This window comes from Falco biarmicus, chromosome Z, assembly GCF_023638135.1.
Source record: "Falco biarmicus isolate bFalBia1 chromosome Z, bFalBia1.pri, whole genome shotgun sequence".
NCBI classification, from domain to species: domain Eukaryota; kingdom Metazoa; phylum Chordata; class Aves; order Falconiformes; family Falconidae; genus Falco; species Falco biarmicus.
In genome coordinates this window covers 19,537,523-19,556,175 of record NC_079311.1, presented here as the reverse complement: position 1 = coordinate 19,556,175, position 18,653 = coordinate 19,537,523, and the positions used below count along the sequence as shown (strand labels likewise).

The window sequence follows — 18,653 nt, the reverse complement described above, 5'->3', positions numbered from 1 at the left end:
TATCACATGCACTAACAATGTATATTTTGTTATACAAATATATTGTATATTTGGTGATGTATATATTTGCTTGATGTATATTAAAGGTACTATAGTCAGTGTATATAGAAGTTAGACTCACTTGAATGGAGTGTTTGTAGGCTCAAGTAAAGTTTTATGGCGAAGCAATGCAGGCCCAGCAGCTAGGGCATCTTCAGAAGCAAGAACTGAAATATAATGTTGAGGTGGACCACCATATAGCTGAAGACGTCGGAGAAGAACTTGTTCCCAGCGCTGTAGTGTTTTCAAAACTGCATGGCATATTGGGGAGCTCACTGGAAGCTCTAGAAAGACAAGTAAACAATAATGAAAACCCTTCCTTCTACATTATAAACTTGACTACAATAATTCCACAGCCGAAGGCTGAAGTGTATCTCAAATATCTCCAAAAATAAGCTCTATTAAAAGCTCAACTTGGTACTTGCAAGTATAAAAAGATGAACTGCTTTATGCTAGCACTGCTAAATACAGGAACAAACTCCTCCGATGCTGACAGAAATTAAGTATCATTCAACAGATTCTGCTGGAAGCTATTTCAAGGCATATGACAGGCAGGTAATGAGAGAAAGCCAACATAGCTTCACAAAATGCAAATCGTGACTAATCTGGTGGCATTCTATGACAGACTGACTGCACTAGTGGGCATGGGAAAAAGCAGCTGATGTCCTCTACTTTTGACTTCTGTAAGGTGTTTGTCCAACACAACATCCTTACCTCTAAATTAGAGTGATACAGATTTGATGGATGGACTATTCAATGGATAAGGAATTGGCTGAACGACTGCATCCAAAGAGTTGCAGTCAACTCGTCAATGTCCAAATGGAGATCAGTAACGAGTGGTGTCCCTCATGGGTGAATATTGGGACCCCTACTGTTCAGGATCTTTCATAATTTAATACAGTGGTAGTAAGCCCACCCTCAGCAAGTTTGCAGACAGCACCAAGTGAGTGGTGCCACTGATTTGCTAGAAGGATGCCATCCAGAGGGGCCGTGACATGCTTGAGGAGTGGGTTGATGCGATTGTCAAAGTTCAACAAGGACAAGTGCAAGGTCCTGCACCTAGGTTGGGGCAATCACCAGTATCAGTACAGACTGAGGGGCAAATGGATTGAGAGCAGCCCTGCTAAGAAAGACTTGGGGATACTGGTGAACAGCTAGACATGAGCTGACAGTGTCTGCTCACAGCCCAGTAAGCCAGTTGCATTCTGGGCTGTATAAAAAGAAGGGTGCCCAGTATGGTGAGGGAGGTGATTTGCTCCCTCTAATTCATTTGTTCTCATGAGACCCCATACTGGAGTACATCCAGCTCTGGGGCTCCCAGTACAAGACAGACATGGACCTATTAGAGTGGGTCCATAGGAGGGCTGCATAAATAATTAGAGGGATGGAACACCTCCTGTGAAGAAAGTCTGTGAGAACTGGGGTTGTTCAGCCTAAAGAAGAGGAGCTCCAGGAAGACCTTACTGCAGTCTTTCAATACTCAAAGGGGACTTAGAAGAAAGACGAAGAAAGACTTTTTACCAAGGCTTGTAGTGATAGGACAAGGAGTAATGGTTTTAAACTAAAAGAGAGATGACATAAGGAAGAAATTTTTAAGATTGGGATAGTGAGACACTCAAACAGGTTGCCAGAGAAGCTGTAGATGCCCCATCCCTGGAAGTGCTCAAGGTTAGGTCAGATGGGGCTCTAAGCCACACAATCCAGTGAAAGACACCCCTGCCATGACAGGGGGGTTGGAACTAGATCATCTTTAAAAGGTTCTTTCTAACACAAAACACTCCATGATTCTATAAAACAAGGAGTAGGAATGATGTAACTTGAATTACAAAAAACTACAGGGTTTCCACCAAGAAGTAGATGTTGTAAACATTCTTGTATGACTAAGAGGCAAACAATAAAAAAATTATAGAGATTTCTGCCACCTACTGAGCATTCCTTCTGACCCACTCATCTTACCCACCCACCTTTTTTATTTTAATTATGTTATTTCATAAATATACCTATAAAATAAACCCTATCAGAACAATTATTCCTAGATCACGAAAAATTAGTAAACTAAAAATAAAGCCTCAACATATATATCATTCAACACATTACATTTACATGTAGTTATTAAGTAAGCAGCAGAGTTGTGTTTTCATATTACCTGAAAGATCGTGTCCAGCCAAAGGGTAGAAAATCTTCAAATTGTGAAGTACCAGCTGAACCATTGCCAATCTCATCAGTGACCAACTAACAAGAAAGCACCAGTAAGTCATTTACTATAGGAAATTTTTCTCACTTATTCACAATTAGGATTTAATTTTCGATTTTTAAATCCTCTCTATAAACTGCTGAAAACTACAAACAGTATTTTAGATTATTATAGATACTTTGAATTCAGACATCACTATGTCATGTATTAATGAGTAAAATAATAATTGCAAGTTAACTAAGTCTGGATAATATACTGCCATAAAGTATCAAGTAACTGGTGTATTATCTCAAAAGGCCAGAAATGCAAGTCCAGCCATCTTGTGTTCTAAAGAGTTACTTACCTGTATGAATTTGAATTAGAATGCTCTTGATTATGTGAATTTGATGCAAACACATCTCTATCAATATTTTCATCATCTTCACCACTTTCCTGACTCTCTTCTGAATCATATTCCACTCTACTTTGTGGTGGAAGAAAAGGCTAAAATTTTAAACAACATTCCTTGAGTATCTTCCAGCCAACAGCTAGTTTTAAATTATCTTTTAAAATATACATCAATATCATACTTAATGCTTTGTATAAAAAAGAAGACATATCAAATGTTACTAAATTGAGTAAGATGGAGTACCTCATGAAAAGGTTAACTGTCCATAAGCATTGCATATTTTAACAGCTTACTTAATTTTTACATTATTCAATATTCTAATGCTGAAAATGAAAATACTAGCAGTTTTCCAATTATTATTTTCTTTACTTTCATATCAGATATATCAAACCACACACAGGACACACAAGCTTTGTCAGAGAAGCCAAAACCACCAGTGTATATTCTCTCTAGTTCTTCCAAGGGCTCAGAGGACTAAAGAACAAGAAAATCCTAAACCTTGCCTACAGAGTTCAGTATTTATGGTAAGCCTGCCATTCATGCCTTACTGTGTTATTCAGTATTCACAATTTCTTTTTTGTCCTTGCTCATAAAATACTGCTTATATATTTATTTTGATGATATAGCTGATTTTAAATATAGAAATGTGCTGTACAGCTCCATACAATTATATAACTTTCCACAATGATATGCCAGAGACTTGACAGAAGGCAACATAACAATTTCTAGTAAGTATACACGTTCATTTAACCCATTTGAATTAGATGATAAAAAGCTTCTCAAGTTCCCTTGTTCACCTAAATGGCTGATCCACAATCACCTATACATTTGTACCCTGCAACATGTAAAAAGCAACATGTTTTGTTAACGCTATTATCTGAAAAAAAAATTTTTTCTTAACAACTATTTAAGAAAAATGTTTCAAAAATACCTCCAGGCTGTAGAGGTATTTATTAGCTCTAGAAAAAGCTAAATATAAGTAATAACACCAGGCAGCTTCTTTCAAACATCTAAATCTGTATCTAGAATAAAGACTAAGATGAAAAAAAAATTACCATTCCAGAAATTAAAGAAGATATTTAACTGTCATAATAGCAAAAAGTTACCTTTGCAATGAAATAATCCCAGATGCTAAGCTCAGGAGGAATAAATCTTTCTTTGTAAGATGGAGATTCCTGGTCTACCAATGGCAATGCAGGCAATGCAGAACTCTCTTTTGGAGAGGTTTTTGGTGAAAGCCTGTAACGTTTTTGCTGTTTCTCTCCATCATCTACACAGGAAGAAAATACAGTATGTTGCTTTAAACTGTCTGCTTCACTTCCCTGATGGTTTAAATAAGAGGATTTATAACAGAAAGTAAAAGTCTTCCTCATTACAAGTTTTTAAAATTTGATCTGTAGTAAATGAGCATAGAGAACATTAATACTCAAATATTCCAAACTAACACATAACTAGAACTGCAGAGGCAGCAACCCCCCTGCACAAATAAAGAACTACCCTAGTAACTGCATTAGAAGCTTTCTTCCTATAACAAAGATGGCAAATACTGTTGCTCAAGCAACAACACTGCAAAACTAAATTACTTTAATAAGCACCACTGACACTGATTGTGCTTGTTTTTTAACACAAGCCAAGTATCTTCTTTCAGAATATATAGTGCAAATATCTAAGCTTGCCATTCCTACTCCAAGTTTTAACTTTGCCTCCTTCCAGAGGTCTGTACTCTTTTCTAAATGATACAGTTCTGATAAATCCCTATGTCCTGACAATATATTTCTCCAGCATATTAAAAAAGATCCCACTTTAATTAATACAATCTGATATATACCTTATCAAACAGGGAAGGACTACTTATTTCTACTAACACTAACTCCTAGAAGCTGAGGGGTCCCCTCACTTCCCCCAACATTGACTTTTGTCAGAATAAGAGATGTCTGAGAGACTTATTTGAATTACATTCTTGATGATTAGAGTACTTAAGGAAACAGCTTATCCAAGCTATCAGAAATATCTTAGTGTAGTTATGTCATAAATTAATGAACAAGTCTCATTTCAGATCCCTTATAGTTTCTTGTTAATTGAAGAGTATCAAGTTCATAAATACGGAAAAAGTAATGGCTTACTTAAAAAGAGGCTCACATAGCCATCTGATAACCTGAAATCATTCCGGATCTTGGTAGGTGAATTGTATTCTAGTACAGCCTTTCTGTTAGTAGAGGGGGAACCATACAGATTGTCACAGGCCCTGAGCAGTAAGTTAAGTGTTCTGGCTCTCCGGAACACTTCTGAAGTGGAGACAAGGGAGAAATGGAATCATATTTGGAGGTTTATTACAACACGGTGGCCTTCATTTTCACCTTCCATTAAAGACAAAATGCATTTGAATCCATTTCCTAATCTGTTACAGTTTTTTTATTTATTTTTAGATAGATACATGTAATGCATGGAGATTAGTTTCTATAACAAAATAATTAAATAGGTTCAAGACAGGTAAAACACAGAGAGCTAAACCACTAAGACTGAAAGGGAGATGATTCTCTGAACTATCCTTTGAAGTCCCAAAAGCTTGCAACACCTATTTAACCGAGTACGGAACATTTATTTTTTTCTTAAGCTTTTCAAAATCTCCCTTCTCCATTGAAGCTTTGAAAACTATAGCACCACCCAAAGGAATCGCAGAACACACTAAAAGTTCCACCCCACCACAGTCTTTTTTTTTTTTTTTTTAAATGCAAAAAACCCCACAGTTGGGCAATAAAAGTATAGAAAAATTTCTTGGTTGTTTCTTGTTTAAGTGGGTTTTTTGTTTCACACAAAGCAATAATGAGACTAGGCAGCTAGTCATAAAAGATCTCATCTACTCATCTCTTAAGTAAAGGGGAATATGGGTTGCCTTGCAATTTGAGTCCTTGGCTGATCTAACAGCAGTAATAAATAGACTCCAAGAAAGCAATCTGCAGGCTAGAAGGGCTGACCTAGAGATTAGATATCCCTGTCATCGAGTTCAAGCATCAACACATTGGGCCAGACAGGTTACAAGGATGAACTAATACAAACATCATGAACACAAATGAGTTCTTTATTGTTTTAACCTTCCTTAATCACTTCTGCTGCCAAGGGCCCACAAAACTAAACTCCACTGAAGCTTCTGAAATTAACTTTCTCCTGTTAATAATGGTGTGGATGGCACAAAAAAAGCCAGCATCCCCATGCACACCTGGAGTGAACTACTACAAAGAAGTATTTCCTATACCCCCCCCCCCTTTTTTTTTTTTTTTTTTTTTTTTTTTGTTTTTGTTTTTGTTGTTGACATGTTTTATCCACAGGAGACTTCTGCTCTTCACTGATGCTTGAAAGACTATTTCCTTCAAAACTCTTACAGGTACTTCAATCACTTGAAAACAGAAGGTCTAACACTGCACAAAAGAAAATCAGTGCTCATTTAAGAACAGTTGTACTAGACTTGCATTCTCTTAACACAAACTGAGCCAACTGTCAACCCTAAGGGAGGTAAGATTTAAGCTGATTTAAAAAAAAAAAAAACAAAACACACCACCACACTTTGGGGTTTTTATACCTTACAGCTATGATCTTTTTTGGTTGGGTTTTTTTGTTTTGTTTTTTTTGTTTTGTTTTTTTTTAATGGGCAAATCCTCTATATTCACAGCAGCTGACAGAATTTCTTCTTAATTTCTGGTCATTTTTGGACCAGGAAAACCCCATGTTTTTCCAAGGATTTTCAAAAAGTTTTGACCATGTAAGAAGACTACCATTACCATTACAACCAGCTGAACTATAAAATAATTTATATATAGCATCTAATAAAATCTGAAGACAACATCTCATCTTTCATTTTGAAACTGAAAATTTTAACAGTCCATGTGGCACTACTATACTGTATCAGGTTTTCTTCCTGTTAAGAGATATTATTTGAAATCCACTTACCTGTACTAAAAGTCGCAAATACAATAGCTGCAGTACAATGCATTTTCATTTCATTATTTAAAGCTCATCAGCTAAGAAAGAGCATGCACATGCATCACTATGACTTTTTAGCAATTGTTTAAAAAAAATTAACTAGGCATGAAATAAGGAGCAAATGTTGCATGATACAGAAATAAGCAAGTATATGCTTGCAGTTCTTTTTCTCAGCAGAATTCAAAAAGCAAATGCTTTACATTAAAACAGTACTTTCTTTTTCCATTCTGTTGGATCACTCTTTGTATTTTTAAGACTATGCAGGCTATCCATCAGGACAAAAAGTCAGTATTTAAGGCAAATGAAAGCACAACCATCTAGAATGGTTTGAAATACATAGTACTAATGCCAACTTTTTTTTGCATTCTAGAGATCTTTAACAAATTCATTAAAAGTCTGTCATTTGGGATTTCAGATCAATTATAGTCACTTTCAAATTTCTCATACGTTTCTAGTTAAAACTTTTACATTCAAAACATTTATCTGTGGTCCCATTTTACTCATAAGACCAATATAAATCTTATGTTATTTTCCAAGAATATTAGAATATTTCAGACAAGGAAAATGCTTCTATTTCTGCCAAGATCCAAGACATGCAATGATATTCAAAAGACCTGTTGTCCACTTTCCAAGGAAGAGCTAAAAGGCAGATCTCTCTCAATTCCCCAAAAAACTAATATGCAAGTCAGAGTTACTATATTTTATTGAAGACTGTGTGCAGGCATGAAGCATCAACACCACAACAACCCTATGAAAAATTCAAGTCTTCATGAAGAGCTGTAAAATTATATAGTTGTCCTCTCACAGAAGAATCATCCTTGATGGCAGGCATCAACAAGTATCAGCACTGCTGAAGTCCAGAAAAGAGTGGAATGACAAGAAACAGGACAAAGAAATACCGATTTTTTTGAAACACCTCAAACTACTTTAGCAAGTGTAAAGGCCTGCACAGATTTCTGTAATTTTGGGAAGCTATGAAAGCCAACTGGAACAGCAGCATGGTAAAAGTCTACACTGCTGGACGTTACAACTTCAAACCTAAAAACAATTTGCAAGGTTACAAATCCTAAATTCTTAAGTTTTCAACATGATATTCTGCTTAATCACAAGCAATAGCTTGTGTGGCCAAGGTGACGAAATTAGTAAATTCGCATTCAACAGTACCAATTGCAATTAAGTTCCATAGGCTGCAGTTTCATTACTATATGTATGCAAGACTGTAAATTCTTTGTTGTATTTATGCATCATTTAATGAATCTTCAAAGCAAGTTATACTGAACTCTCAGATGTTTCTGAAGACATTATATACTTTGTGGGCATTTCAATAAACAGTCAATGGAAATCTCCTAAAAAAACTAGATAAGCACAACAAAATACTTGGTGACATACACAAACTTTTTTTTGACATTTCTTGTTCTGATCATCTAAGACTTCTACTTAACCAAAACAACTCCACCATTCACAGTGCAAAAACTTCAAGTTAAACTTCTAATCTGTTTTAATAGCTGACTTAACCAATAATATAACAGTAATAGTGAGAAGATAAAGACTTTAATATAGAATAGAAAGGCCACACAAGTAATGAAATACTCTGTACTCTGAAATACCGTTAGAAAACAAGCCAAACATTGCAATTTAATTCTGAGCTGGAATTCAAGGTAATTGTTCTCACATTGACATCAACATTTCCATTTCTAACAATACTGCAGGGAGTCCTGCATTAAAAAAAGAATAGTTTGGCATGGCTGTTGTAGCTCCTTACACAAGCTGGAAGGCTTTAAAACTTGAGGAATCTGTGTCCTTTTATCTGTTCTGAGATTAAGCCATTCCTGGAGATGAAGTCTAAATACGAAGGCTTTTTACTATTGTTTCTGATTTGACATTGCAATTGAGTAGTAGATACATAGCACTGTTTGATCTATCCTGAAGCAGAGTGTTCCTAGCATGAAGCACTACTAATGCAAGTTCATGGTTTTTTGTTTTATTTTAGATTCTGGATGAAACCCACCTCACAGTAGGTACAGCAAGTACATAAATGCAAAAGCTCTAAGAGTTTGCTTATTCTTTATAACTGCCTAAGCAAAACTTGGCTAACACCAAATTCATCTTCTGCATAGATGCTCTGTTACTCTTAAGTCAAACATTTATAAAACCTGTAGTGGTGATATGTCTTCTAGGATGACATGAATAATAATTTGTGGAAAGCAAGCAAAAGCTACAAATTAATTCAGAGCATTGTGTAGGGTCTGGCTGAGCCCCGCAGCAGCCCTTGTAGGGCCGTGCTTGTACTGGTAGCTAGAAGGGTGCTGATAACACAGCGGTGTTCTGACCACTGCTGGGCAGCGTCCCACAGCAGCAGGGCTGTTCTCTGACCTTCCCCCCTTCACCAGTGGGCTGGGGGTGGGCAAGACCTTGGGAGGGGACACAGCCAGGACAGCTGACCCAAAGTGACCAAAGGGGTATTCCATACCATATGGCCACATAGTTTTTTTCATCTTATTTTCTCCCCCTTGTTCTGCTGAGGAAGGGAGTGACAAAGCAGCTTGGTGGGCAGCTGTCATCCAGCCAAGGTCAACCCACCACAAGGATGTAACAAGAGAACGCACGCGTAAGACTGACACATAAGACTGCATATCCTCATTTTCAAGGCATCTTTTTCTCAAAACCTCTGGCATGTTAGACAAAACTCACCACAGTAAGAGCTGACAGTTTATCGTTTCTCCCTACAAAAGTAGTCAGATATAAATATTTGTGTTACAACTTTAATTACTTGGAAAGTTAGAACAATTAGTGGACAAAACTAACTCATCTTCATTATTACCAGATTTTTGATTATCTACATCTGAAACCCAAAATGACAACTTTAGGTCTATAAAGTGTACTTCTAAAATACTCAAATTTAGGAAGTAATTTTGCATTTAATTTACTCTGGTAGCATGGAATAATTGAATATATGAAATGAAATTATGGATTTCTAACTGTTAAAGCAAAATTTAGACTTTTCCTCAAGAACCCTCTAGATTATAGATAACTTACCATCTCTACATAATCTACAAAATTACAAAACAGTTTTCTGAAACAGTTTTGAAGAGAAACTGTGTAAATATGATTTTGAAAAGGTCTGCTATTATCAACAATAGCATTATTTTTCATATGCTGATTGCCTCTTTGAAAACAAAACCTATCCATAATTTTAAGACACAATCTAAATTCTCAAATGCTAACCCAGTTTGTCAAAATCATTTGCTGCAACTGCAAAACCAAGAAACACATCTGGAAAATGTAACACATCAGGCAGCTCCAGAAAGCATTTGAACTGCTATGCTTTGTCTGATCTTTACTATGAAAGAGGCAATAAAACAATAGTTTTTCATACAAACTAATTCTTAACAGAGGCCAGGATTTTACAAGACTACCAGGAACTATTTTCTGGTTCCTGATTCTTAGTTTGTGTCTAAAAAAAGATCATATTTATTTAAGAGGAATTTTATATCCAAAACTATTATACGCTCAAGTCAACTAAAGCAAAGATCAGAAAGGGAAATCACTTAACTTTATTGGCCAGCTCTGTAAATAATACTATAATCTCTTAAAACAAGTTTGAAACTTGAAGATCAAAATCCATATTACGATAAAGTGCTAAAGGACTGGGGGTGGAAAGGCAAGGAGGAGAAGACATGCAGACATATAGTGTTATTATATTAGAACTTCTAATGTTGAGAATTTTTGGCTTTTGATCTCCATTGGAGAGTAAAGACATTTTCCAAAAGTCTAAAAATAAACTGAAGAGAAAAGAGTGTAGTTATGCATAACAAAATGGGAAGCTATAAAAAAAACAACTAAATCTTATTATGGAATAGCATGCCTTAGCTGACTGGAACAAGCATTCCGGTCACTTCTCAGTGTTCGTTTCTGGGTGTCAGAAAAAAAAGTAAGGGATCACAGTAAAGGCTCAAAAATATATTTGATTTTAACCTGACTCCACTGCTTCAATGTGGGCCTATTTTTTCCCCTTTCTCCCCGCGCCCCCCCCTTTTTTTTTTTAATTTAAAGTGACAGAGAAAGATGTTTCTCAAAAATTCTCTTCCACGAAATTTGCTCCAGATAAATACATATTGAAAACAAATTAAAGACCTACAGAATCCTAGAACTATGTAGGTTGGAAGGGACTTGTCCAACCCCTTAATCAGATCAGGGCTTACTGAAGTGATGGCCTTCAAGTTTTGGATAGCTCCAAAGATGGAGACTCCATAACCCCTCTAGGCCCCTTTCCCAGTGTTTGATTATCCCCACAAATTAGTATTTAAAAAGGACCTTTCTTCCCTTGAATTTTTAGTCTTGATTCTTCCAGCAAGTTTTACTATCTCTGCCATCAGACAGCCAACATCCTTTTTAAAGAAAAACATGCAGTAGACAGCTATTTAGTATATGTTTCAGAACACATTTCTATGTAAAAATTATTATAATTTTAAAACAGTAGCAGCAGCAGCATTAACACACCTCAGAATTCAGTTACCAACACCTAAGAAACATAATTGCCAACAAAAGCCAGTTACGCCTTCCAACAATTCTGATATGGTGAACATATTTGCCTTAATAAAGTGATGAAGTATTTATTCAATACCACAGAGAAAATGGATCAGATCTGGAATAAGAAATCAATCTTGATCTTTACTCTGAAAATAATGTCTGACAAAGGCTGTACTTAGACTACATTTTCAGTTGTCCTTAAATGAAAGGCAAGGCATTCTTATATGTAACATTCATCTAATATCAATAATAACAATATAACAATAAAAATTATATAGTTAGTTACACTTTTATATACATATTCAGATGTAACGTACAAAATCAGCATAGTTTAAATAAATTTATCTTTACATAATCTTTCTTTTTTAAAAAATAGATAATCTGTAGGATTGCTGCTCTTGGTTTTATAACAGTCCAACTAAATTACAGAGCACAAACCTCTTCCAGAAAGAAAAGCATCACAGAATTCATTCTAGACCTCGGGATAATTTATAATCATTAGAGTTTAACACCTGAAGGTTGAATGCTTTCCTAAAGGGTTCTCAGACTATCAAAACTGACCATCAAGAAACCTTTTCTTTGTAACATACAGAATGAACACTTAGAAATCCACATGCATAATAATGCTTATATTCGAAAAGCAAAACAAGCAGCTCTCCAAAGATATGAAACACTTCTGATCCTTTCAAACCATGGTCAAAGTAATTTTATATTTAATATCGATTTCAAGTGAAGTATAGTAAGATTACAACAGCACTTCTGATTTTTTGAAAAGGCCCAATTCAATTGCTGCTTTAATTACAGAACTTCACTTTAAATTTTGATGTCATGGCTTGCAAACAGAAGTTTTTCTGTCTTTCTACATACGCAAAAAAATCACACATAGCAAACTGCATGTAGAGGCCTAGTACTAAATCTAGTATCTTGCCTGAAGGTTTGGCAGGACTATGAGTACTGAAGGCGGTAAGGGATTTGGAAAATCCCACACATTCCATGGAGAACACTACTACCTGATGTGGGCTAGGCATTGGGAAGTGCCTACCTGCCAAAGAGAGAAAACATACTGTAGTTGTAAAATGGGAATATATTCTTATTATGAGAGAAATGGAAAGCTTTAAAATTAACATTGAAAATGGCTGTAATAGTACTGAAAATTTTCTCTTTAAGATGAACTTAAGACCCTCACATTAACAGCAGTTGTGCTACTTGGAAACTATTTCAATACCACTCACTTCTGCTTCCTCCTGTCTACTACACAATATCTATACCAATAATTTTAGATCCTTGGGGTTTTTTGCACATATAAAGCCATACTGAATTCTCACTGCATTTAAAGAAATTACTCGCAAGCTTCCAGCAGTCACACCATTTTGTCAAAAATCCCAGAAGACAAATGTAAGTAATACAATAGAACTAACCAGTTTTTGTCTTTAATTGCAGCTGTCCTCTGCTGGGCGTATGAGCTCCTCCTCCAAAGATAGCAGACCACATTTTGTTATTAAGTGGATGAGCCATAATTCTATACAACTCATTGCTAGAATGTGTTGCTAGGCCATGGATGAACAGGCTCAGATAGACCGCAGTTAGAATTTCACAAAGTAAAACTGTGAGACCTGGCTGAGCTTCTTCACCAGCAGAATTCAAGAGACGTATTAGAGCTGTTATTCCTGTTTATAGGGAGGTGAGGGGGAAGAGGAAAAAAAAAAAAAAAAAAGAAAAAGCACATATGTGTGTGAGAATCTACTCTGGATTATCACGGGTATTTTGACTGGCAACCTATGTTATTTAGTACCTTCTAGTGTAGAAAAAGACTATGAGGAAATTGAAAACTTCAGGAGAAAATGGCATGGCATCTATTTTTAACTGATTATTATAGCTTTTCAGCTTCATGTTTTGGATTAACAGTTAAAGAAATACACAGCAACTCTTTCAAGAATGAGAAGGGGAACAAAAATAATTACAAAAAGCACTCAATTTGGGGGATATATCTTACTGGCAGCTTTAATTCCACTCCCTGGTACTGAAACTCTATGATACAACATTTAGTTACGTTACTGACATGAACCTTTCTTCCCCCCATGTCTCAAACTCACTCTTTTCTGACTCCAGTTCTTGCAAAAGGTTAGGTCTTTACTTTCTCCTTTTAATTCAGTGCACAGTATATTCAATACATAGCTTCCAATCTTACAGTTAAAACAAAAATACTAATCTACTCTGACTTTCCTGTGGTGCCTGTTGTACCAGTTAGTGTTATGCAGGAGTTATAAATCTAAGTTGAAATGCTATATTCTCACTTGGTAGAGCCAACCAAAAATCACAGGTATCAATTTGAACTATTCATTGTCTGACAAGTGTTCTTTCACCCAAGAACTAAACATCTTGCAGTTTTTATGCTCCCACAAAAAGTTGTAGGTGTGGCTCCGACTGTGACAGACTGTGCACTTTGCACACAAGTGAAAATACAAATAGCAGTGGCCAGAAAGTTCTCCTTTGTATCATACTCTCCCATTTGCACATAAAGCATGTGAAGCTATTAAAAAATATATATATAAATCAGTTCAAGGTGACATTACCTATAAAAGCACAACTGCTAACAACGCCTTGCCTCATTTATTACAAGTTTAATTCTGCAGCTAATGAAATAAGGAGAAATCTGGCTTCTCTCTAAAATCTGTAGATCCAGTGACAGAGCATTTTGCAGAAGAAAAAAAAACCAGTACAGTATTAAACACAAAAACTGCTTAAGGTTCTCCAGAAGATTTTTTTTAATCTGGAATCTTCTTATTGGAAAAAGAAATCCTATAATATGAAAGCATGGGTTTTTTTACACTTGAAGTTGGTGCTGTAAACTGAAGCTCAGACAGACATATCTTAAGTAGCTTACACTCCCTCTAATGTGACCAGTATAGCTTCACAGCATAGATCCCAGCACACATCAAGAATTATCTGAATTACCCACATGATTAATTATAAACTTCTCATCGTCAATAGTTTCAAGTTAGTCCAAAAGCTGTATATAAGTTACAATTGTTCTGAGATGGAGCACAAACTAAGAGCCTTTCAATTCCTTTTCAAGAATAAGAAGTAGAATAATGGTGAGACTGATCTGTTGCCTCCAGAGAGAGCAAGTGAGCACAGGACAACACTTCATCCTACTTTGTTTACTTGCACTTTACACTCAAGCCCCCTTGACATTTTCTAGCAAGAGAAAACAATATAAATCGACTTGGTACATAACCAGAATCACTAGCTTACAGCTTTTAAAAAATAAAGATAAAATTTTATTACAGTAACTTATTTTTACCACACAGCTGTTACAAATACTACTGAAAATTTCAGAGCATAGCTACATGCTCTTACAGTGGAACCAAACAATTAAGTTTTCCTTAAGAGGGAAGAAACAAATCAACTCTAGATACCTGGCCACTGAGCAGGTGATGTATTAGGAGTCGCTGTTTCTTCTAAGCTTGTTGTTCTTAGAGAATGGCGCTGAGTTAATAGCACTGTCTGATACACTGTTCCAGTAAACTGATTTGCTTGAAGTAAGCTGTGAAACAGAAAAGTGGGATGTTGTATTTATTAAAAAAAAAAGTTATGTTTAAAACTACTTAAGTTATAGCCTTTTATAGATGTAGTCAGGCGTGCGCACTGCCTTCTGGTGCACTATTATACTACCACTGCAGTGAATTAGTGTGTTGACCATTCTCTAAAAAGTATAGACATTTACCTGTAGCTGTGGCCATCACAAAGACATTGGTAGATGCAAGCAGAGAGTGACGCTGCTAAGGTATGCATTACATATATCTGTAAGACAAAGTTTTATAGAATATATTACACTCAAGATAAACAGTGATTAGTATCATAGCCTTTCAAGCATACAGATTTCTAACAGTGGAACAAGAACTGAGTATAGAAGGTATAAGCACTTGATGGCAAAAATAACTTACAAAGACACAGTCTCTTCAGAATTCACTTCAGATAAATCAATTCACTTTGCAATGAAGGGGATGGGGAAGCACTCACTCACCCTACCAACCAATAATCACAGATCAACGCTAGCTGCAATGTTTTCAATGAAGAAACAGCAACATATTAAACCTCTATACAGCAGTCGTAAGTGGTTATACCCTAAGACAGTAGCAATATATTGGCTCATAATACAAAGTCCTTGGTCAGAATGAAAATTATAATGCAGCTTAGTTTACTTGGGCACACACAAAATATAGTCACTATCACATAGGTCAGTACTTTTATCATAGCTGATGCTTTTCTCAATGTATCACCAAGAACTAAAGAATCTGTTGATCAAAAAAGGTTCAGTTTAAAAAAATTAGTTTACTGTATTTATTTGCCTGCTCCCTCTGAAACAAAGTCTGAACTAGACACCTAGCAATCTCCTGAGTGTTCTCTAGAAAACCCTAGTAAAAGTAAACATGATTTGGGACCTAACACATACAAAACTTCAGGGAAGATATAACCAAACACTAGGTTTGGTTTCCAGTCCAAGGTTAAACACAAATAAAACCTTACAGAAATTTAACTTGCATTAACAGACTATATTTTATTATATGAACATATATACCACTTCACAAAAAAAAAGGTCTGGATTTACTGCACTTTGCTGACAGTTTTTATACTTTAAAAACTTAATTTTACTTAGGTCTACAATTGAGATGCACATACAATTGAGAGTCTACTATTAATGTAACAGAAGTAATGTTAATATTGTCATAAAGACAGATGTGACACTGATAGTGTAGTACATGTTCTCCATAACAGGTATCATCTTGGACAAGGATCCAGTCCTGAGAGATGCCAATCTACTTCAGCTTGTTGAGCCAGATGCTCAGCACCTCAACAGTAAAGTAATAACCAGTGGATATTATTTCAGCCCAAGATAAGTACTACAGCAAATATTTGTGTTCCGCAGTTTTATTACTTGTCACAGGCAAGCACATCAGAAAGCTTTCACGCTGTCAAAAAAAGATTCAGCAAACTGGACAATAACAACAACAACCACCCCAAACAACTATAAAAAGATACACACCTTGTTGTTCTGAGTATCTGGATGAGGTGGTGAATCAAGGTTTATTATGGCATGTAATATATCATGAGTTAAATTCCCAAGATGTAGCAACGGATTAGCCACCACTGTTTTGGCACTAGCTGTGCAAGCAAATAGGAGAGGTATGGAGCTTTGCTCTGGTAGAGGGCTAGGGCTCGAAGGTATCTGTATCGACTGCTCCTAAAAACAAGACAGATATAACTAAGTGATAGTACAGCTTCCTAAAGGGAACAGAGGAATTTTTGAACAGGGAAGGGGATTCTAAGCAACAAAAAACCCATAACCTACAGAATATGTAACATGTTATAAACAGCATTACACTTATAAAACAGGTTCAGGGTATAACAGGAAAATTTCAACAATAACATGAAACACATTCAAAAAAAAAAATCTACAAAGCTGAAGCAGAGACAGTACTCCCACATACCTGCTGAGATTCCTGCAACAGCAGAATTAATTCCATTCTGACAGATGCCAAACCTCCACCATGAGAGCCATGAAGTATACAGTAACTAAGGAACATTCTTAGGAGAGACTGGTATTTCAGAAGCCATTGACGTCTTTTCTGGAAGTCATCTTTCTGTAGCATATTTTTTTGTTGGTCAGCAAAGTCTTCAGTGTTTTCATGCAATGTAGCTTCCTCTGACACCACGCTAACTCCTGATTGCATCTCTTCTACTTCCACACTATAATCACAAGTCTTTTGAAGAGCTACTACTTCTCTTTCAAGCCACTGATAAAGCTGATACCTCAGCTTCCCACCATCTACCTCATAACCTGTGGACAGCGTACGAAGCTCTACAGTAAGAATTTTCAGGCATGCTCTAAACTTCAGCTGTGCTGAAATTATGTCTTCTGATGGACTCAGAATATCTTTGTCATCAACTACACTACAAGATTCTGTGTAGCTAGAACTTGTTTCATACAATTTTTCAGTTTTCTTCAGAGGTTTTAGTTCTTTCATTACCAGGGAAGAATCTTCACTCTCATCACTGTCATCACTGTCTGACTGTAGTTTCAAGTGCTCATCTTGGAACACCATACTTGGCTGGCTCCAATCAAAGGAAATAGTTGAACTTGAATGTTTTCCTGATGAACCGTCTGAAGATGAACCTAGACTATTCAGTACTGGCTGTGACCAATCAACACTGGAAGACTGGTCTTTTGTTTCCAACTCTTTAACTGGAGAAGATGGTGAGAAATCTTTGCTAGTATCCATTAAACTAGGGGACCTACAGAATGACTTTGACCTCTTGACAACTTTGGGCATCTTTGATAACACTTCTAAGGCCAACATAGGACAACCGGCTTTTAGATGAGCATATGCAGTGGTAAAAAACAGCCGTCTTTCACCTAGGTTGATTTTGTCAGCTAATCCATTTTCTACTGTTAGGCAAATATGTGTGGAAGATGTATCAGAAGAGCCAAAATGACGTCTCAACAAGAGAGGATGTGTTCTTAAGTAGTTATAGAAGTTAAACACTGCAGGGTTACAACTTGATGAGCCACTTCTTTCATCTGAAAAGATATTGCATCATGAGGAAAATCTACCATTCTGCATGAAATAATCCATCTGCAAAGTTCTAAGTTCATCAGAAGGCTACTTTGTCTTAATATTTATTCTATTGTTTACTTCATTGCACCCTCCTTTTCACTTTTATCATTTGAATATCCTAGGAGGGAGGACATTGCCAAACCTAATGACTACTAAAAAGAGAAGTTTGAGTGGGAGAGTAGGTAAGACCTTTAATCTAAACCAGCTGCCATTTCTTTTCCTTGCAGTCACGCCAGTTCTACTGCAGTCCAACAAGACCACATTTACTGTTCAGTTTAGATTTCTAAAGTCTCCATTGCTAAATGGCAATCAGATGTTACATCTTACTAAAGATTTTTACTTTAGAAAAAGGTCTTTGTAAAAATTCTGGATTAGTATTTTTAGTTTATCTCTTAAATGCAACTTCTAATAAAACTAGGGAATTCACAACATTAATACATAGTTATCAGTATTATGTAATAATAAATCTATTATACAGCAATGAACCACCTACACATTTTTTCTCCATGCCCAAAACCACAACATCGGAAAACCCTGAAAAGGTATGAGCATCAGCAAAGGATGATTCACACAGGTTTCAATGAGTCTAGGCTAGCTGAGACAGACCCTTACTGTATCAGGAGTTATGGCACAGCTAATTACAGATAATCCAAACAGGTACGTGAAAGATTACCTTTCAAGTAATAAAATTAAAGCAAAACACCACAAACAAGCCACTGAACTGATTAAAGAAAAATTAGTAAAATTTAAAAATTGTTTTACATAGAAGGGTGTGACGAAGATGGAAACAACTGAACACTATACTGCTCATCTGCTCAGTTATCCTGAGGCATGTAACTTCTACTGAAATCAGGTTTTAAAATCAATTACACAACTCTGGGGACTTGAGTCTTCATTTATCCCT

At 36.0% G+C, this 18,653-nt stretch overlaps 1 protein-coding gene across 6 annotated transcripts in view; it reads right to left on the bottom strand.

Annotated features, from left to right (window-relative positions):
- DMXL1 (Dmx like 1) overlaps nt 1-18,653 on the bottom strand; it is an 85,422-nt gene that overhangs the window by 19,318 nt on the left and 47,451 nt on the right. For 5 of the 6 annotated variants that reach the window (XR_008819327.1, XM_056323717.1, XM_056323718.1 and 2 more), the window contains exons 24-32: nt 16,622-17,712; nt 16,177-16,374; nt 14,857-14,933; nt 14,549-14,676; nt 12,548-12,796; nt 3,728-3,891; nt 2,577-2,716; nt 2,186-2,271; nt 122-323 (exon numbers count right to left, since the gene is read on the bottom strand). Coding sequence is in view for 5 of the 6 variants with exons in the window: in XM_056323717.1 (XP_056179692.1) it covers nt 122-323; nt 2,186-2,271; nt 2,577-2,716; nt 3,728-3,891; nt 12,548-12,796; nt 14,549-14,676; nt 14,857-14,933; nt 16,177-16,374; nt 16,622-17,712 (2,335 nt within the window). In the remaining variant the exon portion in view is untranslated. Of the gene's footprint in view, nt 1-121; nt 324-2,185; nt 2,272-2,576; nt 2,717-3,727; nt 3,892-12,057; nt 12,172-12,547; nt 12,797-14,548; nt 14,677-14,856; nt 14,934-16,176; nt 16,375-16,621; nt 17,713-18,653 lie in introns of all 6 variants that reach the window. The other variant, XM_056323721.1, reaches the window with a different exon arrangement.